This window comes from Aythya marila (genome assembly GCF_965140915.1).
Source record: "Aythya marila genome assembly, chromosome: 7".
Taxonomy (NCBI): domain Eukaryota; kingdom Metazoa; phylum Chordata; class Aves; order Anseriformes; family Anatidae; genus Aythya; species Aythya marila.
The window spans coordinates 16,925,954-16,952,891 of record NC_139048.1 but is presented as its reverse complement, the minus strand read 5'-3'; the positions used below and the strand labels follow the sequence as shown (position 1 = coordinate 16,952,891).

The following is a 26,938-nucleotide window of genomic DNA, read 5'->3' as shown; positions in this document are numbered from 1 at the left end:
TTGGTACTGGGGCCGGTCCTCTTTAATATCTTTATCGATGGTCTGGATGAGGGGATCGAGGGCACCCTCAGTGAGATCGCAGATGACACCAAGTTAGGTGCGTGTGTCGATCTACTTGAGGGTAGGAAGGCTCTGCAGGAGGATCTGGATAGGCTGGACCGATGGGCTGAGGCCATTGGTCTCAAGTTATGAAGTTCAACAAGGCCAAGTGCCGGGTCCTGCACCTGGGGCGCAATAACCCCAAGCAGAGCTACAGGCTGGGAGATGAGCGGTTGGAAAGCTGCCAGGCAGAGAAGGACCTGAGTGTATTGGTGGATAGTTGGCTGAATATGAGCCAGAAGTGTTTCTCAGGTGGCCAAGAAGGCCAACAGTATCCTGGCTTGTATAAGAAGCAGTGTGGCCAGCAGGTCTAGGGAAGTGATTGTCCCCCTGTACTCGGCTCTGGTGAGGCCGCACATCGAGTACTGTGTTCAGTTTTGGGCCCCTCGCTACAAGAAGGACATCGAGATGCTTGAAAGAGCCCAGAGAAGGGCGACGAAGCTGGTGAGGGGTCTGGAGAACAAGTCCTGCGAGGAGCGGCTGAGGGAGCTGGGTTTGTTCAGCCTGGAGAAAAGAAGGCTCGGGGTGGCCTTATCAGTCTTTATAAGTACATTAAAGGAGGCTGTAGCGAGGTGGGGGTTGGTCTATTCTCCCATGTGCCTGGTGACAGGACAAGGGGGAATGGGCTAAAGTTGCGCCAGGGGTGTTTTAGGTTGGATATTAGGAAGAACTTCTTTACTGAGAGGGTTGTGAGGCATTGGAATGGGCTGCCCAGGGAAGTGGTGGAGTCACCATCCCTGGAGGTCTTTAAAAGATGTTTAGATGTTGAACTTTAGTGATATGGTTTAGTGGAGGACTTGTTAGTGTTAGTTCAGAGGTTGGACTCGATTTTGAGGTCTCTTCCAACCTAGACGATTCTGTGATATAGAAATATATTAGAGTTCCACATCTCTTCTAGCTGTATCGCTTTTTGTAATCATTTTTTTTTTTTTTTAGAGTGGAACATGCAATAACCGTTATGTTTTTATTTCACTGATTTTTATAATGCCTAGCTTTTCTATAAAATTACTTTTGTATTTACGTACAGTTACCAGAAACAGTGCTGGATAGTTCACATGCAACTGTAGTTTACCCTTGATCTTTCACACACAATCAAAATAATTGGATAATTTAAATGATTTATCTAATAATTTATGTATACTAACAGATTTTTTGATGTTTTGCTTCACAGAAATTAAAGAAGCACATAAAAGGAAAAAAATAATGAGAGAGCGTTTTAAGCAAGAAGAAAACATTGCTAGTGCTATGGTGATTTGGGTCAATGAAATACTACCTAACTGGGAAGGCATGTAAGTGAAGTTTTGTTGTGTAAATGAGGCAAGTGTAGCTTGTTTCTTCTCTGGTACCCAAGGAACTTTACTTTCCTTTTCATTTCTGTTTTGTCAAGAAATTCTTTTTAGTAAGAGGTAATTACAGAGCAACACAAAATGTGCTTTTTGGGAGCTTAAATTTTTGTTTTTCTAATGGGGATTTAACATAAGCAGATACCCCTAAATTTTATTTTGGGAAATAGTATGTTATTTTGCTTGTAAGTTGCCCAGTAATCTCATAAAATAAGATGTGTAATATATGCTTGCTTTTCCCTCTCCCCTCCTGCATCCCTATTCTAGGCGTGCTACCCGAAGAGTTCGAGAGCTGTGGTGGCAGGGATTACCACCAAGTGTACGTGGGAAGGTTTGGAGTCTAGCTGTGGGAAACGAGTTAAATATCACTCCTGGTATGCCTTAACAGATTATATGTATTAGTGAAAAAATTTGTTGGTTGAAATTTAGGATGTATTTGCTTAGAAGCAGGTATTTTAATATATTTGTAATTAGACAATCATAGCCTTGTAAATTTTGGAATTAAGGTTTAAAATATGCTTATAAAAACATTTTAGTCTTATAAGACTAAAGTTAAGGTGCAGATCCCCACCCCAATTTAATCTTGATGTTTAAAATTGAGAATTTGTAATTGTACTTTCTTGGGAGGTGGAGTAGAAAGGGAAATTGCTTTATTTCATAACCAATGAAATTCCAGTTTGAACTGGAATTGTTCTAACACATTCATGAAGTAAAAATCTGGATGATTTTAAGACATGATTTTCCTCCTGTAATTGGAATGTTCACCACAGAAGAAAGCGTGATAGAATGCATACTAAAAAACCATTCCAGTGGTTAGTAGTAACCAAGCAAAATAAATCCAACATCCCCCCCGGCCATGGTAAGAAGAAATAAAGCAAGAAAAACAAAACCAAAATACCTAGCATGCTTTTGTCTTTCAGGGGTGCTTTTCCTTACTTCTCTTGTTTCTGTTCTGTTTTCTTGTAGAACTCTATGAAATTTTCTTATCTAGAGCTAAGGAACGATGGAAAAGCTTCAGTGAGACAAGTTCTGAGAATGACGTAGAAGGTGAGATCTTCTGAATGCTAGACAGCTCCCTATTTATTTTTACTAACACATTAAATCTCATGAGATTAGCTGCAATTGTAGCCCTAGGAATACTTGTTAAAAGTCATCTGGGTTATTCATTACTTAAATATTTGTCATTTAATAACAAGTCAGTGAGGATCGTAACAGTATTTTCTGTATCAATAAAGGTGCATTAAAGTATTGCACATGCTACTTGACTTTCAAATGAATGTTTCTCTGAAGTCCTGAAGTTCTAAGACTACACCTACAAAAATTTTAGATGAAACACAAAAGGAAGAAATAAAACTAAATTACATCATGTGCTATTGGTTATCTCTGCTTAGATTATTTATGTTGGTTTCCCTTCCACAGTTTTGGGAAAGAAGAAAATAATTCTCCATTTTCACTGTGGAACTGAAAGGTGATGAGTGTATATTTTATTATAGTTTTTTGGTCCTACATAGGCTGCCCAGATGGCCTTTCCTCCCAAACCTATTTAATGAGCCTTTTAGCACATTTGTATTTACAATGGAGTTCTATCAGTGGAGTATTACTATCTCCTGTAGGTTTTTTTCTGTTAAAAATAGCATCACCGATGAGTTTTTAATGATGGATAGATCCTTGTCACATGTAGTAACTTCTCACGCAGTTAACAGCTTTTTTTAATGCTGACTTATGTGATACTGGCAGTGCTACCTCCTATGAAATACATATTTTTGGAGATGGTCTCTCTTTTGGGCGAGAAAATACCATTGTTATGCAACAAGTACTCTTTTTAAAAAATGCTTGACTTTGTAGGTGTAGTGCTGGCTTCTTGAGATGATGATGCAATTCATCTTTTTTATTACTAGTGTACAGACCATATTTCAATGCTGTTGGTTGAAATGAGCCAGTTAGGAATGAAAAATCTGAGAATTGAGGTCTTGCTGGATCATGTTTGGATCAACAACAGTGCTCTTGTTCCATGTTCTTGACCAGACTTGGGAACTGAGGCCACGGTAGAAGATAGGGAAGAAAACGTTTTCAGGACTGGGCTGGGCAGAGTCAAATTCTAGTGAAATATAGTGGTGATCTGGGCCTGTGTAGTGTTTTAGAAGTAGAAGAACCTGTTGGTTTTAAGTCTGAATGGTTTCAAGCTGTATGACTTGAAAAAGAATGAGTGGATAGAGAAAAGAATTACTGATTGTTTCCCTTGCTTCTTGGACCTGATGGCATATACCAGGTATCAGTGGAGGCTATTTAATGTAGCTCTTGAGAAGAGAGCTAACTTAGCACTGTGGAAGTAGTTCCAAGAATAAAGCTAAATAACTTTTTTCCTCAGACCCTGAAAATTTTCATATAACATGGCAGCTTTATTCTGAAGTCTGTAGAATTGCCTGTCAATTTTAATGACTGTTGGTTTTGCTTGCAGATGCAGGTGCATCTGTTGCTGATCGTGAGGCTAGCCTGGAGCTAATTAAGTTGGATATATCACGCACATTTCCATCCCTGTATATTTTCCAGAAGGTGAGAGTTCTGTAACTCTAGTTATAGCAACTTAGAACTTCTGCATAGTTAAATGAAAAAAAAAAAAAAAGTAACCTGGGTAGCTAAGAAAATTTTTCAGAAGCTGTTTGTGTAAAACAACAGAAGTGAAGTTACTTGTTTTTTTTTCCCCACATACAACAGCAAATAGTCATGTGTTTTTTGAGATTAAAGTAGGATGTGATTTTGTAAATGCTTGTAAATTAAGGACTATAAGGCTTTTTCTCCTGGAAAACTGCATGCAGTTCCTATTACTGTTTATGAAATGACTTACATGCCAATATGTGAATATTCTCACAGCTAAAGAAATCCTGATGCATGTTAGTATACGTTTTCAGGCTTTGATTTTTATACAGATATTTTATATACATGTGTATGTATATAACTTGCGTTATTGTATTATGGTAACTTGCATTAATAAGAATTAAAACATCCACTGTCTCAAAAGGCAAAGCCAACTGTATGCATACCAGGTATCCATTTCATACTGAATAGTTAGTTTGTTGCTTTTCCTTTAAACTCTCAAGCATACAAGGTAATGCTTAGAGTAAAAACTGGTGTTATTCTACATGTGAACAAAGCAATAATCTCATGGCTCACTTTTATTGTAATGTGCTAGCTCACTACCTACCTATTTGTTTATAACATGAAGTTTTTTCTTTCTTCACCTTGAATTAGGGTGGTCCCTATCATGATCTCCTGCATAGTGTTCTAGGAGCATATACATGTTACAGACCAGATGTGGGATATGTAAGTATTTATTGTAAAATATAGCATATCACATACGCTTAAAATGTCATATGTTTATATATTAGATAAGTAGATTCTCTAAACTCCATACTACTAGTTCTTCAAAAAAACAAACAAAAAAAAAAAACAAAAAAAAAAAAACAACAAAACAACAAACCTTGGCACTTACTCATTTCACAGTAGTTACAATGATTGTAATTCTCAGTTATTTAAACAGCTGAAAATGTATTGGATGTTATGGACAAGTATACTATTTGGCTTGCACAGGAAATTTTTAAAACTGATTTTGTTCACTAAGCATTCTAGCTCTGACAAACCAAGAGTATCTAAAGGAAAAAAAAAAAAACTGCCAGCAGAAAAAAGTGGTGTTGGTTTACAGAAGCAGCTAAAATAACAGATGCTTTTTTCTTGTTTCAGAGGGTTCCTAGGAACACTTTTCACAAGTTGTAATTGCCTTTTAGCTGAAGAATTTAAGAGAGTCTGATCCATACAACAACATTATTTAGTGCAGGGTGTGTTATCTTCCATGTCAGACATGCTTAGGACATCAGTATCTAATTGGCTTTTCATGTTTGAATGCTTTTAGCTCTGAGTTTGTCATCTGTGACATCATTTTTGGAGATCATACTCTTTAAATGAGATTACAACCTCTGCAGATTGAGACTGCTTGTTCCCAGGGTGGAGTTTTAAAAGGCAATTAAGTAACTTTTGATGGATAGATCTTCTCTTTCACTTAGGAAAAGTGAAATACAACAAAGTGTAATACAACAATTACAGCTAGCTTGGATGTTTCTGATCATACTTCTCTTTTTTAATGTTAATATGATAGTAAGTTTAATGTAATCTTATTTCTGCACCTGTCCATATCACAAAAAATAGATAGCTGCTAGCTGTTTTTGATGTATATCAATGCTTTCTTCCCTAGTTGTTTAAAATATTAAGTGCCTTTTTCAAAATAAGGAGCAGGCAGCATAAATGCCTAGAAACAGCAGAATAATCATAATTGCAGCTGAAATTGGTAGAATTATTTCTAGTATAATGAATATTCAGATCATCACTTAACAACTACAAGAATAATCTTTACTTACTGCAGACTGAAGTGTTTTTTGAGAGAAAGTAATCAGAGAAATGTGAAAACTTGTAGCTAACCACTTAAAAGTAGTTTTATGTTTGTGAACAAATACTGTTTGGCCTATGGGAAGATATGTATTGACTGTTCAGAAACAGAATTTTGTCTCAATTCCAACATATCTGCCTGGGTCTAAACTGACCCATATGCGAGGTTTTTCCTTGTCTGCTTTTCCCATAGCAGAACAATGAACTTAAAGCCAAGTTGTCTCTTATGTGTCCAACCTGTGTGGTTTTAATTTTCTTGTATTCCAAGTCCCTGAGGACTTGTAATCATGAGACCACCCAGAATTTCCATCAAGCACCTGAAGCCTGCATCTGAATAAACACATTCAATTTTCTTGTTGAAATCTAACTGATTGCATGTATAAAGATAATTTATCCATGTTGTTTCTGCTCATTTGGACGTGTTACATTACGGTGTTTGATGTATCGCAGAATGTAAAATACTTGCACTTCCAAAGATGGACTGAGCTTACTCACTTATATTTGCCTGATGCTTTTCCCACTTGAAGGTACAAGGGATGTCCTTCATTGCTGCTGTGCTCATTCTCAATCTGGAAGAGGCAGATGCTTTCATTGCCTTTGCTAACCTTCTAAACAAGCCATGCCAGCTGGCCTTTTTCCGTGTGGACCACAGCATGGTATGCACATAGTTTTCTGGTTTTGAACCTCAGCATTCTTTTGTTTTGAAGCATATTTGATTTATTGACTTCCTTTTGTCCTATTGAATAATGGAGAATTTTAACCTGCAGTTACAAAACCAAGAATACCAGATACTAATCTGTAGAGCACATTATCCTATTTTGACTTTTCCTCTAGAACTGCTTAATTGTTGTACTTATCCTAAGAAGTCATGTTTTGCTGTATTGAGATCCTCACGTCTTGGTGGGATTTGTGTTATTTTATGACTCGGCTTTCTTGTAATGACTGCTTATGTGGTGCTTTACTATCTCTACAGATGTTGAAATACTTTGCAGCCTTTGAAGTATTCTTTGAAGAAAATCTTCCCAAATTGTTTCTTCATTTCAAATCATACAGTCTTACTCCAGACATATATTTGATAGACTGGTGAGTTCAGAGAAAGTAGCAACTGAATCTTACAACTGTGGGAACACTTTAAATTTTGCTATAGCTTTTTTCAGCAATACAGCATAAGAAAAGCATTTGTTAGATGTTTGCGTACCTCAGCTTTCTAGGTCTCCTGAAATCCAGATGAACTGTTTTGTGCAGCTGCAGTTCCTCTATCAGGATTCAAACTTTATAGACTCTGGGATTAGGAGTGACATCTATTCAGACAGAAAATGTGACACAAGAATCTTGTGGGCTTTTATTGTTGTTGCAGGTAAGTCAGGTATGCATAACATTAGAGGAGAGGACGTCATAGCTGGCAATGACTGATTGTGACTTGATGAAATAAGCATAAAGTGAAAGTATAGGAATATAAATTTCAAAGCAGAGGAGGGATGACATACAGGACCTGGTACAGGAAAGGATAAACTTGGGAATACAGTGAACATTTTTTAAGTAATGAATGCCCTAAAGCAGAGTACTGAACAATGGTATGTGCATGTAATGGAAGCCAATAACTCAGGCATCATTGAAGTGTGTGTGGTGTTGCCAGATACTGAGTGTCTCTTCCTAAGTGTGTGTGCATAAGTATCTGGTTCATATAGGATTATTATATGTTAGAAATTTCTAATAGTGTTGAATTGGATAGAATTAAATACAGAAATTGCATGTCATCCAAGTACTTGAGAATGAGGAACTTCTGCTAGAAGATGCAGCTTATCAGTAAGCAGTAAGTCTCAGCAGAAGCAGTTTATACAATAACTGCAGTGAGCCAGGAGTGTGCTGCAGCACAGTTCAGATAGATAAGAGGTGTATATACATGTATGGTCTAGAAATAGTGCTGCTCTGCAAAATCCTAAAATACTCTGCCTCTGATTATCTGTGAGAAATAAAGATTCTTATTCCTGACCATGTTCTGAAAATGGCCTTGAGGCAGTGAGAGCTTCCTCTTATGAAGGGAGAGTAGAAGAGGTTGTGGTAGCTGGTGGTGGTGTTCTGCAGTTCTTGACCCACTTCCCACTAGAAATAAAGGCAAAACAGAATATGTGCTTTGGATCACAGGAACAAACTTATAAGTGGGATTTTACAATATGGTGCATACAGCAGACTGGATGCTCTGCCCAAGTGTAATGAATGCATTCTTAAAATAAACTTATCAATAAAAAAAAAAAACACAATTGGACTTCGATACTAAAAAAAAAATAGTGACTGTCTTTACATTTTAGTGAGTTTTAACATGAATATAAATTCAAAATATATCCCAAGTAGAGTCGCTGAATTCCTGTCAGTGGGATGTGGTCTTTTACTGAGGTGATTTCTAGCTTTAGTTTAAAAAAAATGAACAGAGCTGTTAATCTGTATGAATTAAATAACGGGAAAGGTCAAGGTCTGCACATAAATTTTGTTTTAAATTCTTATTTGTATGTGACACACCATTTGAGTATAAGCATGTTTGTAACTAGATGTCGTAAGCTAGAGCTTTCTAAAGGATGCAGCTTTGTAATGGAGAACTCCCTGTAGCATGAGAAGAGGTGGGTTTCAGAATAAGAATTCTGACTTGAAAAACTGGAGACTTAGGTATCTTTGAAATGTGGATAATAAGAACACATGAAGTAACTCATCATTTGGTTGTTCTTTATTAATAAACTGATTTAAAGGAGGTTTTATTTTCATGTTTCTGAAACAGGTTAAATTTATAACTGTCCCTTTTTTCTCAATTGTAGGATTTTTACACTCTACAGCAAGTCATTACCACTTGATCTGGCCTGTCGTGTCTGGGATGTTTTCTGTAGAGATGGGGAAGAATTTTTGTTTAGGACAGGGTTAGGAATCCTTCGATTATATGAAGATATTCTCCTACAGATGGACTTTATTCATATAGCGCAGTTTCTAACAAAACTTCCAGAAGATATTACATCAGAAAAGCTTTTTAGCTGTATTGCAGCTATTCAGATGCAGAATAGTAACAAAAAATGGGCACAGGTGAGTTTCTTTGATACGTATATCAAAACTCATGGGCTCATGTCAGCCCATGGGGCACTTCTAAGTGACTCTGCATGTCAGACTTAAGAGCAGTGGGTAATGCTGTTCATGTGGAACTTAGTTTTAGACTTACCTCTGATGGGAGATGCATATTGCTTTGTATTTAAGGAGAATCTCAGGCTTTTATTATTGAGAATTATTTGTTCTTCCCCTCTCGGAAAACAAATTAAGCACTATATGTTTGAGAGCATTAAAGTAGTTGCTGAAGAATCTGTAACTTTTAATACAAAACAGTATGCCAGATAAATGTTTAAACCAAATTTTATCTGAAACTGCCCCTGATGTAGTCTAAAGTGAATTGCAATAAGACCCATTTGAAAAAAAATAAATAAAAAATCTCTTCCATACAGTTTTTGTTAGGACCTTTTTAAAATCTTCCCACTTCCATCCATTGTACTGGAATTCTTCCTAGCTTTGGTGGAAAATACCTGTATTACAAATGACTGGAGCTGCTGCTGACAAAACCCACACTAAAGTAGAAGAGCAAAGTAGACAGTTTGGCAGAAGAATTGGCTTGTGTTCTTGGCTCAACTCTGGATGCAAACAGTTGTGAGGAATAGCTAGGAAGTAAAGGAGGACTTGGGAATGCTGTACCTCACTGTATCTTCCCATATCCATGAAATCAGTTTTTCCTGATCATTTTTATTACGGTGTGTTTCCAAAGAGGGAGGAAAAACTTTTGAATTTAAGGATTAGAGGTAATTGACTTCATTTCCTAGTCTCATTTTAAAAATAAGTTTCCATGCTAATATTGTGGTGGTTAAAATTATTCTTTGTAAGACTAGCTTTTTTATATTCATTAAATAACTTGCATTTCCAGGTGTTTGCCTCACTGATGAAGGACAACAAAGAAGGGGACAAGAACCATAGCCCAGCACTGAAAAGCTAATCGTTGTAATGTTGAGGTCAACTGAAAATGTGGAAAACCACTTCGTGACAGAGGAGTTTTCACATCATTTCTGTGTGGAAAACCACTGTAGAAAAGAGTGTGAAAAGTGAGAGGAAAAATGATACAGCTCTCAGTGGAGTAATGAACTGATGAAATCTTCACCCTTTTGCCAGTATTAGCTTATTTCATGGGAAGATTTGTTTTCATGCAGAATACTAAAACATGAAACTGAGAAGTGGGGGAGTTCATATTTAATACTTTAAAAGAATCAGCTCAATGCAATAAACATTTGTAATAACTTCTGTTGGTACTTAAAACAAAAAATTTTGAGGCATAACTTTTTTTACAAATACCACAAAGGCACTTTGGTCAGGGGGGAAGTGAGGGAAATGCTAAATCTTAAAGCCCCAAAACTGCTATCCAAACCAAATGCTTTGGCACAAATACCTCCAAAATTAACTACTTAAAAGTACTGAGGACCAAATAAGGTGGTTTGGTATATTTATGTGCAAGATGGTTAAAACTTGGGAAGGGGTATTGTCTTATTTGTGTTTTTTTTTTTTTTAAGTTGCAGCTTCATTCTTCAGTCTGGGCAAATGTAATTAACTCAGGAACTGTGGAAGTATTGTGCCCAAACCTGTTAGAGCAAAAATTGTGCATTTTAAACAGCGGTAAGATCAGGGCTACTATTTTCAGAGTGTATAGCTTTCAAAATGAGTGGTGTTAAGCATTTGTTCTGGTGTATTGGTTGTGCAGCTTCTTAAAAATGGAGTGGGTATTCTGTGAAAGGGTTTTGCCACCAGAAGTTTTATTTTGTTGAGCCATTTCCAACTATGATATATGTAATGGTAAACACTAGAAACTGACAAAGCTATTTGCAGACTTTGTATTGTCAAAGGAGCATCCACTTTTAACACTTCAGAATAATGCAGACAATAGTTTTTTGAAACTCTCTTGTTAGTGTGCAATACTGAAATCCCAAAAGCATATGGTTTAGTGATACTTAGTTCTTTAACATCTTTTTAGCTGTGAAAAATGTCATATTGTATGTGTCACAGCGGCTGTTTGCAACACTTCCTTTTCTCAAAGATACTGTACAACAACTTTTGATTGTAGGGGTTGGAAACCTAAAATGGATAGCACTGCAGGTGAGGAGCACTTGCACTCTTTTGGTCCATTTTTGCTAATATTTAATGTAAATAAATTCCTTATATGTGGGTTTTGTAATTGGTCCCTATGTGGAAATCAAGTTGAAATTACCATTTTATGTATTTTTAAGAGCAGGAGGCTTTTGGTTGTCTGGTGTTCAGAAGCAGAGTCTACATAATTGGGGTAAAGATTTAGTGTGGTGTAATTTACATTGCTATCTGGTTTAAAACTACATATATACTACTCATAACATTACACTTTGCAACTTAAATGTCAGATTTTTTCTTAACTTATGTATTCACTACTTTAATTGGATCCAATTTGTCTTATATTTTTGTGTTATCTTGTACAGTTTTCTTACTTTTCAAGTATAAATCTGTATATAACTGTAAATAGAAGGATCAAGCCTTCCTTTAAGACCACTAGTAACACTTCCTGTGTAAATAAAACTTACACCAGACGTGCGCTGTCGTTTTTTTTTATTATCACAGGACTTTTATTATTACTACTTTATTATCTGTTACCTTTGAGTAAGTGGAGCCTCCGTGCCGTATTTCCTCATGAAAAAAGGCGGCGGAGCTACCACGCGGCCCTGCCTCTCCTCACAGGGCCGGCATGAGCCGGGCCCGCGCGGCCTCCGCCGCCAGGGGCCGCTGTGGCCGGGGCGCCGCGGGGAGGCCCCGCCTCGGCCCGAAGCTTCCGTTGCCCGTCGCCGGCATCGCACGCGCCGGGGCTGCCGCCATGAAGCCGGTAGGAGGCTGTGGGGCGGGATGGCGGGGCGGGGGCTGCGCCCCCCCCCGGGGCGCTGAGGAGCTGTGGTGTGAAGCGGGGCAGGCAGCGCCGAATCTCAGCGGGGCTGCCCGGGCTGAGGCGCGGAGGGAGGGAGAAGCGGCTGAGCCCGGCGCGGGCCGCGGTCGGAGTCCTCGGTCGGAGCCCACGGACCGCGCCCCTCAGCGCTGCCCCTTCCCCGCCCTGAGGCTTTGGCGTGGGGCTACCTCCCTCTGGGCGCTGGGGCCGAGCCTGGTACGCGCGGTGCGGTGGCACCCGGGCGGGGCCCTGCGCTGCAGCGGGACGCTGGCCAGAGCTGCAGCCCCCTGACAGGAGCCCCGGGCCCGACTGCGCTGGAGAAAGGAGGCAGGGTGCTTGGGAGCAGAGCTGTGCCCGAGCAAGTTATTTACCGTGCTTGGAGCGTTCGTGTCTGCTTTGTGACTGAACGGGGGGTGGGCACGGGGCTTGCGGGTTGTCAGACTGGTTCCATAAAACGTTCTTAACGTCTCTCTTACCGTAAATTTGATGCAGTTGAGGTAAATTTCGAGCTAAGCGATGATACCGTTTGAAAGAAACAACTTATTCAGCACTGGTAGAAGCACAGACTTAATGAGAGCAGAAGTAACAACGTTAAATTTCACACAGGCTGTGATGTGAGAGCGTCAGTTACATGTAGTTTTCTGTTTGTTTCCCAGAGAAAAAACACAAAGCGAGTCCCAAGCTTTCGGAAGTTACTGAGAACTAGTCAACTAAAACTTGACAACAAGTTAAAGAATAAGCAGTACAAGCAGCAGAGTACTGCTAAGAAGTATCGAAAAGAACAAAAGAAACTTAGGCAGGCTGTCAGAGATGCTGTCTGTAGAAAGCCTTTTCCATTGGAGGAATACAAGAAAAAACATGTTGGTAAGTGTTTGTTCAAATTTGTTTCTGCAAAGAAAAGGTGCAAGTGTTACCAGTAGTCTGCCGTTAGTCATTGTAAAATTATGTTTCAGGAAAATGATGCTTTATTTACTGTGCACAGTATGCTTGCTGTTTTTGTTTAAAGGAAAGAAAGGGAAGTTAAGGAAAATGTAGCTGTTGTGACAAGATCTGACAGTTGGAGATGGTAGAAATGTGTTTGCTCTAATCATTATGGAATGTCACAATAAAGGGGCAATTTTCTGGGGTAACGTGAATGTGCGCATGAAAGTTGAGGAGATCAAAGTTGAAGTAAGGTATAAAATGATCTCTCAGGTGTAGGCAGCATTAGGTTTTGAAGCGTGAATATATGTACAGGATCTGAGTTTGTACATATAATCTCTGAAATAGCTGAAAAACGGGAAGAAGAGGAAGATGATGCACTTCCATTGGACATGATGGATGAAGATGACTTGAAATTAATGGAAGATTTGGCTCAAAAAGCATCATTCTTAACCAGGGATATTTCTTCTACGTGAGTATTATTGTGATGTCTGCTTTTTTAGTAATTCAGCTCTGTTGGGTTAATATAGAATATAACACATTTATGAGGAGGTCACTTTCAGTCTGGTGTTCCTTTGCAGTTCTAGTGTTTCGTTTGTTGGTAAGTTCCGTGTTTGTGTAGCGATGTATATCAGTACATTTGCCTGCTCTGCCTGACCTTCAGGATGCTGTTTCTGCAGTGTTCATTCTTTTAAGGTCCCTGACTCCAAGACAGGTATCACGCCTCAAACTGAAAAAAAAATATATAATCTGTATACCAGGGCCCCAGTTCTCCTTGCTTGCTGCTGTAGTCCTTCATGGCAGAACTGCTCAGGGCTAAGTGTTCAGCGAGCTTCAGCTGTGCCAGGTTAGCTGCTCATGCAATGGAAAGTACAGTGGGAGAGAGGCAGATAAAACAGCGGTCTGGCCTATCTGAGAGGCTGTGCTGAGATTCTAATAGCTTCTGTTTTGTAATTCTTTGTTTTACTTAATCTTTTTCAGTTTGTTTGTTTTTTTCCTTCATATTTTAGGGCAGAAATTATGTTTCTGTTTAACTTTATCTGATTTGTCCACTGTTGCCATACTTGGAAGGGTCCCTTGAGTACCTTATGGCTACATGAATGTGAGCTGTGCCATCTCAAAAACCATCAGCTAGCAATAGGTTTTCCAAATGTCTGGTGTGACCCAGAATTTCCCTTGTTTTCTAACAAGCTGTGTTTTCTTTTATGTGGAACAGATCAGTCACAGGTGTAAAGTTGCTGTGCTCATTGAGTAGGATTTGAGCACATTGGAAATGTTTGATCTGCACAGGGACAGCAAAGCAGAGCCTGGTGCTGACCTTACAATGCATGTGTAAGGTGGCCGTGTGATATAAAACTACTTTGGATACAAGTGATTTTACTTCCTGAAGCCTACCAGTCTCTGGAATGCAGGGCTTTAAGAGTCCTTCACAGCTCCATAGTTGAAAACACTGCCTCTAAAAAGACCAAAAGCACTGTTCCTATTAAAAATGACTAGTTGACTCCCTTCGAGAATGTGATTTGTAATCCCTGGCTTTTAGCTTATGAATAAGATAAACAGATAACACACTTCATAGGTGTATGTGCACTATAAGAGGTTACAACTTTTAATTATTTTTTGTAAATCCAAAATCAACGCGAGCATTTTGCGTGTGTGTGTTTATACTCGTGCAAATGTTCCAATATTCACCAAGTAAGTTTGTTGACTTGCTAGATTAAATAAATCTCATTTTGTCTTTGCTCATCTCACATTTTAATTTTCTCTATAAAAAAGGGTAGGAAGTACTGTATTGTCTTGAATTCAAAGATTCTATGTAAATCCATATTGACATCATTTGATTGAGTGGTGACAGGTGCTGCCAGACTGAACACACTTGAACATTCCACTTGATATTGATTCCAGTATGATCAGCCATTATTTGTTCTTCTAGGTCTGGACACCTAATTCAGCTAGTATACTGTCATACATGCTTCATCTCTGGTTAGATGGTTAAGTGACTTAATTTACCTTGTATTTTCCAGTGAACCTGTTCACATCAAGAAACGAAAACACGAAAGTGTGATTGAAAAATACGAGAAGATGCCAAGGCGCATGAAGACAGAACCAGAAAAAGAACTTATCCATCTTCTCCCCATCAAAGACAAAGGTGGCATTATTCCCCAAACCATGGAAAAGCCAGGTAAGAGTTGGGTTTTAGAATCAGTATTTACAAAATATTCAAAATATTTATTGCAAAAATCAAAATATTTATTTTTTTCAGAATTCCCCAGTGTTTATCACATGCTTGACCATAGACACTCTGTTTTTGCAGTTCTCAATGTTGAAGAAGATGAAGAAGAAGAAGATGCAGAAGAAACAGAGGTAGCAGAGGGTAATAAAGCATCATATTTATTTATTTATTTTTTTGCCAGATCACTGCCAGTCCATTGCTGTTCCCAAAGGAAGTTTGTAATTTAAATGAATTTTGTTTAGGGTGTTTTTGAATATATTAATTACCATGCTACCCCCAAAGCATAACAGCAAGACAGAGTTTGCTTTCTTACCTGCTAGGATCCCAGGACCTGAGGGAACAGTTCTCTACAGCTGGCTTCAGAACTGCCCTTCCTTTAAGATTATTTTGATTTTCATGTGGAACTAGTATCATTATTTTATTAGATAATTGTATAATATTTAGCGATGTAATTATACAGTATAACATTTGTTATAATACAATGTTAACATAAAGTTCTTTGTATTAGTTGTGTCATCTTAGCTAGTGAGAAAGGAAATTTTAGTCCTAAGAAATATATGCTGTGGTTCTGGTTTGGTTATTTTGAGATAATTGTGAAATGCAGTTCAGGACATGAACTTGCGTAGGATTTTGAAAATACATTGTCTTGGATATTTTTTTATTTAACATCAAACATCAAGATAGCAGGAGATTTAGATTTTGGGTTGCAGTTTGCTATCCAGTTAATGGTCATATTCAAATAACAGTTCTGAAGCTATTTCTGGGTTGTTACTCTTTAAAGGTAATGTGAAGTTGAGGAAGGACATAGTGATAGCAAACTAATACTCAGAAAATGCATATATCAATTGTATTTTTAAAAGAAAAAGTGAGTGGTGAAAAATTTGCTCCAGATTGCAGGGCACTGCAGTTTCTTGGCAGAGTTGCAATCGTATGCTGAGTTTATATGTTATCATTGTACTTGGGGAATAATATTTACAGATTCAAAAATATTTGGTCCATTTCTTTTTGCATGCATAAGGTTGAGAAGTGGAGGAAGAATTAAGCTCTGGGTTACTACATGCTCTAGCAGAGTCATTCTTAAAACTGCTTTTCCCATGGAACTGCATGTGGTATTGTTGCATGGGGGTTATATCCCCTCTGAAGTGCAGTGTCTCGAACTGTAGTTTGCAATATGGTGTTTGTTAGTGGCTACCCCAGTGACCCTTCTTTTTAACTCATACATACTGTGATAGACTTCAGTGAAGAACCCCTGCCTGTTCTCACACCCGAGGAAATGGCTGCTCAAAGGAAAAGAAAGCTGCAGGAAAGGAAGATGCATATTGCTGCCTTAGCATCTGCCATTCTCTCTGATCCAGACAACAATGTAGGTAGCTCTTATTTAACATGCACGTCTGTATGCCTGTGTTGTGCAGTAAGTCAATAGATAAAGATCAAAAGTGACCAAGTAATAGTGAAAGTGGAAAAATACATCAGTATAAGGAGGGAAAATCTCAGTGTTGCATTGCTCACAAAGGACTGCAAACAGTGAAAGTGTTGGTATAGTTTGGTACAAAGGATTTGAATCAAGTGAAGGTCCAGATAACTGTATTTGCTCTGTTCAGGAGCATCTATCCTGAATACTAGTGGGCATCAGTTTAATAATACTAGTGGTTATAGGTTTAATAATGTCTGTGGTATTTCCTATCCAAACTGTTGTTCCTTAAGCATAACCCCTATTACAGCTCAGATTTCAGGGTTGTATATAGAAGGTTTTCAGTGTCTCAGAATATGCAAATAAAAAAAAATTGCTATAATTGTATTTAAGTTTGTAATGGTATGATAGTTTGAAATTCTCAAACTACTGAATTCCCAAATTATCCATTTTAACGGGTTATCTAGCATTTCTTGGTTCCTTATGCAGTGCTAAATAGAGTCTGAGTAGCTACTCAGTTAATTGCTTTTCTTCTTTTAGTGTTTAAAAATGAGGCACGTTTCCTGTGGCAAGCTTGCTGAAGTGTACATTGTACTTGTTAATTGGTTTAAAGGGTGATTTCCAGCTGATTTCATCAGCCTCTTTTTTAAATCAGATTAAAAAGTTGAAGGAATTGCGTGCTATGCTGATGGAACAGGATCCTAACGTGGCTGTGATTGTTCGGAAGTTGGTCATGGTTTCTCTGATGGAGATATTCAAAGATATTGTGCCTTCTTACAGAATTCGGCCTCTGACTGAAGCAGAAAAGGCTACTAAGGTGAAATACCAAGTTTTTCTATCTTTTTTAGGGTTTTGAGCAAAAGGTAACAAATACACAAGTACGTAAGGGAATTATGAAACTGTGACATTTCTGGGGTGTTTGTTTTGAACCTTTAATTCTTACAGACCTCCTCTGATAACCAGGTGACATTCTGATGGTAATGGAGGAAAATAATATTATACATTTAGTATACCAAACCTGGATGACTTTGATCATAATAAACCTTTTGTGTCACACTGAGAGAGCTGGAAAAAAGTGAATTAGACAGCATTGTCACCTCGCTGGCACAGATTTCTGTGAAATGCGTTCGTAATTTGCTGAACAAATTCAGAATAACTTGTTTTCTGGTGCTTGTTTGTAAGTAGTTTTTTAGGTGTTTTGAATATAGGCAGTGTGGTTTAGTCATGGCTCTAAAATAACATCTTGTTCCAAATTTCACTTTAGTCCCTGTAAATGAAATAATCCTAGTTGGAAAAGGCCCTCTGAGCACAAGAATATATACAGAAATATTTTATTTTTAATACATTTCCAGTAATGCCTGTACCTAAGAAGAAAAGAGCTTCTTAGATATTTGATATATATATATATATTTTTTTTAATGCACCACTGGCTAATTTCAGTCTTCAGCTCTCCAAACAAAATTTCGCTTCTGTTATGTTTACAGGTTAAAAAAGAAACTCAGAAACTGAGAGAGTTTGAAGAAGGCCTTGTAAGCCAGTATAAATTTTACTTGGAAAATCTGGAACAAACTATTAAAGGTACAGTCGAGACTTCCTGTTTTTTGAAGTAAATGCAAAATTTTTTTCAGCATCCGAGTTTACCTCCTCTGACTGAATCAAACCACACCTGTCTTCCTTGCAAGTAGTATTTTACATAATTGTAAAAATGCCTTCAGTAACAAAAAATTTGAATATGTAGAAGATCCCTTACGTTTTGAACAGTAATTACTAAAAATGTTGTTTTGTGCAGATTGGAAACAAAGGAAGTTGAAGAAAAGCAATGTCATCTCATTAAAAGCATATAAAGGTTTAGCAGAGATTGCAGTGAAGTGTCTATGTGAGCTGCTCGTGGCCTTACCCCACTTCAACTTCCACAATAACATCATTGTTCTCATTGTACCACTGATGAATGATACATCAAAAACGGTAAGTGATTTTCTGACTAGGAGAAGAGTTCTTGTTTTGCTTGAAAAAATAATTTATTTCTGAGCTTTATTCCACATCTTGTGGCCACATTTTTTCACTGTTTTTACAGGCTGCATCCACTTTCTGATTAGCAAATAGCATCAGTATTATCAGTTACCTGTTGTCGTGGATTTGACTTAATAGAAAAATTTGAATTGACCTTTCAGATTTCTGAATTGTGCTGTGAGGCAGTTCAGAAGCTTTTTAAACAAGACAAGTTGGGCAGTGCTTCACTCGGTGTGGTTAAGGTCATTTCTGGCCTTGTGAAGGGTAGAAGTTACAACGTCAGACCTGAGGTAAGAGTCCTTATGTTGTACTCCACAATTTTCTTCTGTCGGTGGTTTAAAAAATATCTGAAAGTTAGAAGTAGTGCAGCTGCTGGCTATGGACAAGCAGAATTTCGTCATTCTGCCAGAACACAGAGGAAGATTAGGAATGGTCTGAGCCAGAAGGGGTTAGAGAGATATGGGGCAGGGGAAAAAACACTGGGAGGAAAAGAGCAGATCCCAGCAGAGACATGGATTAAATCAAGCAGGAAGACTTGAAGAGTGAGGCAAGTGAAGGAATGGATAGAAGTTAACATTGCTGGGGAAGGAACTGGGAACAGAGATGAGTGATACAGATGGGAAGGAATATGAGGGGTGTAAACAGAAGAATCTGTGACTAGCGAAGCACACAAGCTAGTATGGAATTCAGAATTTCTTCTCCATTCCTTTGTTGTGGGTTACTTTTCATTTTATTTTTATTTTTTTACCATAGGTGTTAAAAGTTTTCCTTCACTTAAGAATTAAGGAAGTAGAATTAAAGAAAGATTCTGAAGACATTGCACCAAAGAAAAAGTTTATGACTTTCAAAGAGAAAAGAAAAAATCTTTCAAGAATGCAGAGAAAGGTATGACTTGTGCTTCCTAATGCTCTACTTCAGTGGCTTTATGTAGGAAATTGTTCTAACAATTGTACTTCTGTTGCTGTTGTTAACTCTCAGCATCAGTGATTAGTGTTTGCATTACACTGGAAACATTTACAAGGTTTTTTGTTCTCTTCCTTGTGTTGATTGTCTTTGGGGCATTGGTGGTGAAGGAATAAACCTAAGTTGGTTACCCTGTAACATCACAGGATGACTGAAGTGCTCACCAAGCACGGAAGATTTGGTTACTGGGTATCTTTGGAACCTGAAAATCAAGGCTGGTTGGAAACATTTTGTCTGCTGGAATATTTGTTTACTTAAAATTAACTTTATGTTTTCAGTGGAAAAAAGCAGAAGAGAAGCTGGAAAGAGAACTTTTGGAAGCAGAAGCTTCAGAAAGTAAAGAGAAGAAACTGAAGCTGGTAAGTAGTTTGAAATTACTTTCCAATTTTTGCAAAGTAGGATCTCCTAATCCCTTTGTAACCAAGTCTCCCCTCCATCCCAGACTGTCAGCATTCCACACCTCTAGATGATGTTGGCAGCTCACAGACATTTAGCCTGTGCCAGAAGTCAAGATTTTAGCAAGCAGAGCCTTTTCAGTGTACCCAGGAACAGAGTACAATAGTACTATGTGCATTTTCAGTGGAATTTTAAGTGAACTAGAAATGTCTGTTTTTCATGACTACTTATTTATTTTGTTTTCTTCCCTTCAGCACACAGAAACCTTGAATGTTGTATTTCTAACATACTTTAGAATCTTAAAGAAAGCTCAGAAGTCTCCACTTTTGCCAGCTGTCCTAGAAGGTCTTGCAAAGTAAGAGCTAAATTCAACTTTTTGTATTTGTTAGAAAAGGCATAAGGTGCTTAAAGGACTTGTGACTCTCCTAAGCAGTGAGAGAAGACTGTCTCTGTTGAATTTGAATTCTATGCTGAACTCAACCTCTTCTAAAAACATTTCAATGTGATGTGAAATTGCCACAACAACACTGATGTGATGCAAACCCAGCAGGGTAGGATGTGATTACCTCATTTTGTCTGATTACTTCCTGAAGAACCTGAGCATGTCTCTAGTGCTATCGAGGAGCTGTGATTAGCAGTTGGGGGCTGAATTGTCTGTGTATGGGAAGACGACAGATGTTCAGAATTTGATTTAGCTCTGCTTTTAAGGTGTGGATTTTAGCAATTCAAAATGCTTTGAGATTAGTTTGCAGGCAATATCTCTAGCTTAAAAATAAATCTCTTTGATTAAAGGTTTGCCCACCTCATAAATGTGGAGTTTTTTGATGACCTGTTGATTGTTCTTCATTCTCTCATTGCATCTGGGGTAAGTAGAGTTTTGTTGTCTTAAAGTTTTCTTAAAATTAGCTTCTTTTGTGTACTGAATCAGTTTTTTATTCTTAGGACTTAAGCTATCGGGACAGTCTTCATTGCGTTCTCAGTGCTTTTCATATACTCTCTGGTCAAGGTAAGAGATCTTTTAAAAAAACCAAATACTTCAGTTTAATATCATCTGATAAATTGAGTGAACATTTTTATTTGGGATTATGTTGATAGGTGATGTTCTTAATATTGATCCGATGAAATTCTACACACATCTTTACAAGACGCTGTTCAGCCTACATGCAGGTAACTCCTGATTATTACTTGTGTCATCTAACTACATAATGTTTATTCTGCTTGTTTGGTGTTATAACCTTAATATGATGTTAACAAACTACAGTTATTTTAAGATATCCGAGTTCTGAAAAGGGTGCAGTCTTTTTTAACTTAGTTTTTCTCAAGTCGCACATTGTGCTATTGCAATAGAAATACCAGGATTATTATTGCAATACATGTTAACAGGTTCTAACTATGTCATTTCATTAGTGAATGCCGAGTATGGGATCTTGGATAAGCATTTGTCCTGTCCTTATCTTAAGTTTTTTTCTCTTAATAGAGAAAAATCTCTTAATTTTTCAACATTTAAAAAATAATTTCTAATTTAGACTCTGTTTTCTAAAATCTTATTTTATATTTCTGATTTTCTAATTTTATAATTAACCTAAAATTTCTAATCATTCTGAGGCTGAATAGTTATGAAAAAAGTTACTCATAAAGTTTGGAATTCATATTTTAATGAGCTTCACGAGTTGGTATTGACTGAGGATGAAGGATTGAGGAAAAAAATTGTACTGTTCTGGATGGGCAAAAGTGTACATCTGTCACTATTTAACAGTTTATAAAAGATGATGCAAAGAGTGCATGTAAGGTTAAAACACTAACTGCTATTTAGACTTTTTGATGGAATAAGTATTTTCTTAGACAGGAGCACAGAAGCAATGATACATTTTTTCTGTTCAAAGCTGTTTTTACCAAAAAGGAATGAGTGTTCGTGCCTGTATCACATTAGTGCTGTGTTAGAACCTTTTGGACTTCCATGCTATTTCTCAGGTTCTGGTGTACAGTCAGTAGCAGAGTATCTAGTTTTATGTTCCTTGACATGATTATTCACTCCTTGTATGAAATTCTGCTTTTCAGGCACTACCAACGATGACATAAAGATTGTGCTCCAGTGCCTGGATGTCATGCTTGCAAAGCGGAGAAAGCAAGTTTCCCAGCAGCGAGCTCTCGCTTTCCTAAAGCGACTTTCCACACTTGCTCTTCATGTACTTCCAAACTGCAGTGTTGGGATCTTGGCAACAAACAGGGTATTAATGCAAGTAAGTTTTAGTTGGTGGATTTTTTTAGCTTACTGGTTGTAGGCTATTTTTTGACAAATTGATTTTATGCAAAATATTTTGAAGCATCTTAAGCAAGAATGATGAAGACAGAGCATCCTTAAATATGTGTTCTTAAAGGCTGAATAACGTGGAATGAATCCTGGACTTCAGTTAACTGTGTGTTATAGTTGGATGTGTAGTATCAGCAACTCAGTCCATTTCTTTGTGTTCTAGACATTCCCAAAGATGGACCTCTTACTAGACAACGAATCTCAAGGCAGTGGAGTTTATCTCCCAGAACTTGATGAACCAGAGCATTGCAACGCCCAGAACACAGCTCTGTGGGAGCTGCATTTACTACAGGTTAGTGAGTAGCTGCATGATTTGGGAATGTGAGCAGTAAATACCTTCTAACAAATAGAGAACAGAACTCTTCAGGCTTATCAATCAAATCTGGCCCACGTGAACCTATTCCCTACAGAGAGGAACTGCAGCACCGTAGTGTAGGGAAGGAACAAACTCAAAAGAGGGTGGTACACATCACCCGTGGATTTAGTCTGACGCAGTACCACACTGGGTCTTACAGCAGGTTGCCCACTAAGACTCCTTTGGAAGCTTTTTCAATCTGTTAAGTTCCCAGGTGATCTAGCCTTCCTAGTTGCTCTAGCAGGGAGCAGCTTACACCTCAGTCTGTCAATCCAGGCAGCGTTTAGGGTCTGGGGTTCAGGGAGGGTTTCCTCTGCCCTTTCTCCTGCCTACTCAGAGGAGTTATATTAACTGTAGATAATTTTGCTCACAGCATGACAGCTACTAGTGAATAAATATATGACTTAGGAGTTCTTATTCACTTAACCTTAGAAACTGACTGATTTTGGGGTGCTCAGTTTCTCTATCTAAAACAGGAAAGCCTCACATCTTACTGGAATCAAAATAAATGGGAGAATGCGTGGGTAGATACATTACCCCTTATCCCTCACTCATCTGCCTCCTTCCTTCCTTTCTTTCAGAGGCACTATCATCCAACAGTGCAGAAATTTGCAGCTCACCTTGCTGTTGGAGCTCCAGATGAAGGCTCAAGAGCTCTTCCGCTTGATTTGAGCCGAAGGTGAGCTATCAAAGGGTTCCCATCCCTGGAAGCATTTAAGGTCAGGCTGGATGGGGCTTCGGGCAACCTGGTCTGGTGGGAGGTTTCCCTGCCCATTGCAGGGGCGTTGGAATTAGATGATCTTTAAGGTCCCTTCCAACACAAACCATTCTGTGATTCTGTGATTCTGTTTGTAAAAATAGTGTCCTAGCAAATAGTGTGAGCAAAGTAGTTGCTCACACTGTATTAAAGGAACACCTAAGCTAATTACCCATAAAATTAAAAGGTTCTGTTCTTCAGAACTCACTTTCTTTATTCTTCTGCTAGCACAGAAAATCATCTGCTTTTTTTTTTTGTATACATATTCTAATCTTTGGTTTTTAAATATCTTTTGAAGCTTGTTTCCAGGCTGTGACGGGAGTAAAAAATCTCAAAGTGCAGTATGTTTTCTTCCCATGGTGCAAAATATCTGGATTTTTTTTTTGGACTTTTCAAAAGTGTTCCATGTCCCTTGAACCAAAGTACACATTTTGCAAATAAAGCATTGCTTGGTATGGGTTCCATGAGTCCACACCTCGTTATGTTAAGAACTAACTTTTGTTTTGAACCTGGTACCAGCATGCATCATTTAATGGCTCTTGGTTCTTGCTCTGGGAAATGACATATTTGTGACATATTTTACTTACCCTGTTTCACAGGGGTTGGCTTCGATTTGTTTCCAATTGATGTTCATTACTCTGAGGAGTTCACTTAAAGCAAGGCAGAACGGTATGAATGGTACAGGGGGACAAGCTGCTCTTGGTTTTGGTGGTATAGTATTTGCAAGTGTATCTAACAACATTTTTCTTTCCCTGTGGAAACTGATTTTGCTATAGGCCTGCTACAGAACTTTTTGAGGCATACAGTATAAAAGGAATGAACTTCAATCCTCCTGTTCCATCAGTAACACCCAGAAGAAAGGTACTGTCTATCCATGTCCTTTTTTTTGACCATGAGATGTACCAATACAATGAGTATTTGCAGGTTCTTTATGTGGTGCCCAGGCATTAAGCGCTCTCAGTTTGGCTTTCTGGTTTGTGTACTTTCTCAGTCAAGTATTTTTTAACATAAGATAGAACTGACTACAAAATAAGGAATAAAAGCTGTATGAATAGATCCATCTCCTGTAGCATCAGCTAACATAGCAAGATGCATGTGGTGTCTGTTTTACTTCACTTTTGCACTTTGCAGTGGTTCCTTGTAGGTTTCTTGTCTGTTTCTGTACCAATAAATAAATGTTTGTTTAAAAAGCAGCAATAAAAAAAAATCAATAGCTGCCTCCCCAGTGTTGATAGTTGGCAGGACAGCTGGATTCTCAGAGCCTTTGATGCAGTACGTAGGACAATGATCCTTGTCAGTGTCAGTGTGTAGCTTTTTAAGTGCAAATTTGAACAAAGAGCTAATGTATGAAGAAGAGAAAGGGTGAACGCTTTTTAGATCTTCGGCATGTGTTCCACATGCCAACCTCCATTAAATGTTCAGTGAGCAGTGTGTCCTCTAACAAGAGGTAACTAATTCTCTTTCTTTCTAATGAAAACATTATAACCCATTAACCTTGGTGGTGTCTCCACTTTTTAACTCAGTAATGTCAGCCTTCAGCACATTTTTTTTTTCAATTTTAGAGAAGCAACTTCTGAAAATTTAGCTGCATGTAGTTATTCTGTCCTTTTATAATGACTTCTTGATACGTCTGTCCTGTTAGGACAGCAGCAGTTCTGATAGAACAAGGCTGGGACATCAGATAGGAAAGAGATTGGGTAGGACTTGAGTAAGGAAATATGTAAGCTCTTTATGGAGGCAGAAACAAAGGAAGAAAATAACAGAGAGAGCAAGCTGAGTTAGATGGTTATAATGGTTATGCCTGGGAAATTGGTTTGTGTTGCTTTAGTTTGAGTCAAACACTTTAACAAACTTTGGCAGTAACTTAAGTTTTACCCTGTCTGTCCTGCAGATTTTTCTGTCTTACTGCTCTTGTCTGTCAGCACCTCCCCCCTGCTGACAGAAGCTCTAAATTGGAGTTTTCTTTCCCTGTGTACTGCTAAAGAGGGGATCTCATTTGTCCTCAAGTGCATGAACTACTTGGCTATGTGAGTGTTAAAACTTTAACAGGGAGCTATAAATCATGTGCATGACCTTCCTCATCTGAGCACCAGGGAAGTGTGGAGGTTTCCAGGTCTGGCTTCAGCTGGAAGGAGTCTCCTGAGGCAGCAGGGCCAGGCCATTCCTTTCTCAGATTCTCAATCTACTGCTTGCATTATTGCTTTAACTCGTCTTTCAGTCAGAGATGCTTTATTTATTTTTGTAAGGTGTGTTGAACAGGAGCAGTGTATAAGCTTGTTCAAAGCTATGTGTAATAGGTATTATTCTAGAAACCAGTTTACAACAAAACAGAACAAAAAAATCTTCACCAAAACCATGAGTATCTGAAGGACTGCAGGATATAAGACTTCTTTGCCATCAAAGTGAAACTTACCAGCAGGCCAGACCTCACTCAGTAGGCAGATAGTTCCACAGGTGTGGTCTAGGAGATAACCAGGGGCATGGAAGAGAAATAGGACTGATAATTAAAGATACCCATTGAAAACATTATACTGGCCTTGTTTATTAATGTAACTAATCTGTAATTTTCAGGATACATTCTCAAAAAAGGAATCATTTCTAAGTGAAGAGCTTCAACAACGCATCAGCAAGACTGTTATTCACGAAAATTTGGATTTTGCTAAACACTTAAAGGAATCATCGTTGTCATAAATGGATCTATCAATCATGTTCAGTTGGCTTCTTAACTATGGAGAAGGATTGGTTGAAAGAAATTTCCACTCATCTTAAAATGATTTTAAGTAGGCTTTTGTTTGAGTATACAAGAAAACAAAAAATAGTGGCAGTTTTTACAGTTACGAGGCCTTTCCAGGTAACCATCTAGCGTGTGTTCTCAGGGCTTGGGAACCACAATGAATAGTCGCATCAGTAATTAAAAAAAGATACAAAACCAAGTCATTTTAAAATCGTCTGAAACCATGCATTATAGTATTTTTGTTTATAAACTTTCTATTTTTTTGTAGTAGAGTGTACATCTGTGTTTCTGAGAAAACATGGAGTTATGTTAATAAACAAATATTTTGGAAATTTTAACGTACTATTGAGTTCTTTGATGTTTAAGATACCTGCAGATTTGGAATATGTGTTGCCTTTTTTTCTGTTTCTTTCGATGTCTCCTAACCCTTTTTCATGTCTTGAAATTATTTTGCCTCTGGTGTTTGTTTTGTTTTGTTGTTTTTTTTTGTTTTCCACTGAAACCTCAGTATTTATTAGCAAATTTGAGATTACAGAACTTCAGTTCTGCACTATCCTCACAATTGGCAACTCTACAACAGTATCTTCAGTAAACCACCACTATCAAGAATATTGGATAAATTCAAGGTAAGAATTTTAAATCTTTTTAATCTTGGAAGTAATTTTCTCTCCATTACACAAATATTAGTTGTCTGGTGTTTCAGAATCCATTTTCAGCTGTGTGTTTGCTTTGCAAAACAGTAAGTAAAATATATTAAATAAGTGAAGAATGATAACTGGTTTTCTATGGATTCCATTCTGTTGGGCGGTGTAGTGGGCTGACCTGGCTGACAGCTAATATGTGCTGTAGTATTTAGTCTATGATGTGATAATGTACCTGTGTAACTAAGTTTTTCAAAGCTTTTGTTTAAGTCACTAACCTCTTTACAATAAGTATAAAATACTACTTTTTCTCTAGGGCATTTAATTCTTTATCCTGATTTATGGTTCTCAGCTTCTTT

The 26,938-nt window shown here is 37.9% G+C and overlaps 2 protein-coding genes across 5 annotated transcripts in view; both read left to right on the top strand.

Annotated features, from left to right (window-relative positions):
• Positions 1–11,503, top strand: part of TBC1D12 (TBC1 domain family member 12) — a 45,064-nt gene extending 33,561 nt beyond the window's left edge. For 2 of the 3 annotated variants that reach the window (XM_082764566.1, XM_082764567.1), the window contains 9 exons: positions 1,271–1,388; positions 1,710–1,816; positions 2,409–2,489; positions 3,901–3,995; positions 4,692–4,763; positions 6,407–6,535; positions 6,853–6,962; positions 8,687–8,945; positions 9,826–11,503. In XM_082764566.1, coding sequence (XP_082620692.1) covers positions 1,271–1,388; positions 1,710–1,816; positions 2,409–2,489; positions 3,901–3,995; positions 4,692–4,763; positions 6,407–6,535; positions 6,853–6,962; positions 8,687–8,945; positions 9,826–9,894 — 1,040 coding nt within the window. In that variant the 3' untranslated portion in view covers positions 9,895–11,503. Of the gene's footprint in view, positions 1–1,270; positions 1,389–1,709; positions 1,817–2,408; positions 2,490–3,900; positions 3,996–4,691; positions 4,764–6,406; positions 6,536–6,852; positions 6,963–7,082; positions 7,237–8,686; positions 8,946–9,825 lie in introns of those variants that run through there. The other variant, XR_014317891.1, reaches the window with a different exon arrangement.
• A 241-nt stretch (positions 11,504–11,744) lies between these two features.
• NOC3L (NOC3 like DNA replication regulator) lies at positions 11,745–26,868 on the top strand. 2 transcript variants are annotated; one of them, XM_082764223.1, is made up of 21 exons: positions 11,745–11,793; positions 12,507–12,714; positions 13,120–13,243; positions 14,793–14,950; positions 15,083–15,142; positions 16,234–16,364; positions 17,068–17,229; positions 17,897–17,990; positions 18,202–18,377; positions 18,584–18,712; positions 19,176–19,307; positions 19,664–19,744; positions 20,036–20,136; positions 20,574–20,646; positions 20,724–20,787; positions 20,877–20,948; positions 21,840–22,021; positions 22,256–22,384; positions 23,029–23,126; positions 23,981–24,065; positions 25,776–26,868. In XM_082764223.1, the coding sequence occupies exons 1-21, from the start codon at positions 11,785–11,787 to the stop codon at positions 25,893–25,895; spliced, it is 2,388 nt and encodes a 795-aa protein (XP_082620349.1). In that variant the 5' UTR covers positions 11,745–11,784; the 3' UTR covers positions 25,896–26,868. The 2 variants fall into 2 exon arrangements, with proteins under 2 accessions (XP_082620349.1, XP_082620350.1); XM_082764224.1 differs by lacking the exons at positions 23,981–24,065; positions 25,776–26,868 and adding an exon at positions 23,804–23,890.
• The last annotated feature ends 70 nt before the right edge of the window (positions 26,869–26,938 follow it).

Excerpts from the sequence above, each read along its gene's own strand:
- NOC3L (XM_082764223.1), top strand. Across the intron at positions 12,715-13,119 it reads ATACAAGAAAAAACATGTTG|CTGAAAAACGGGAAGAAGAG; the intron begins GTAAGTGTTTGT and ends TCTCTGAAATAG. Across the intron at positions 22,022-22,255 it reads CAAACAGGGTATTAATGCAA|ACATTCCCAAAGATGGACCT; the intron begins GTAAGTTTTAGT and ends TTTGTGTTCTAG.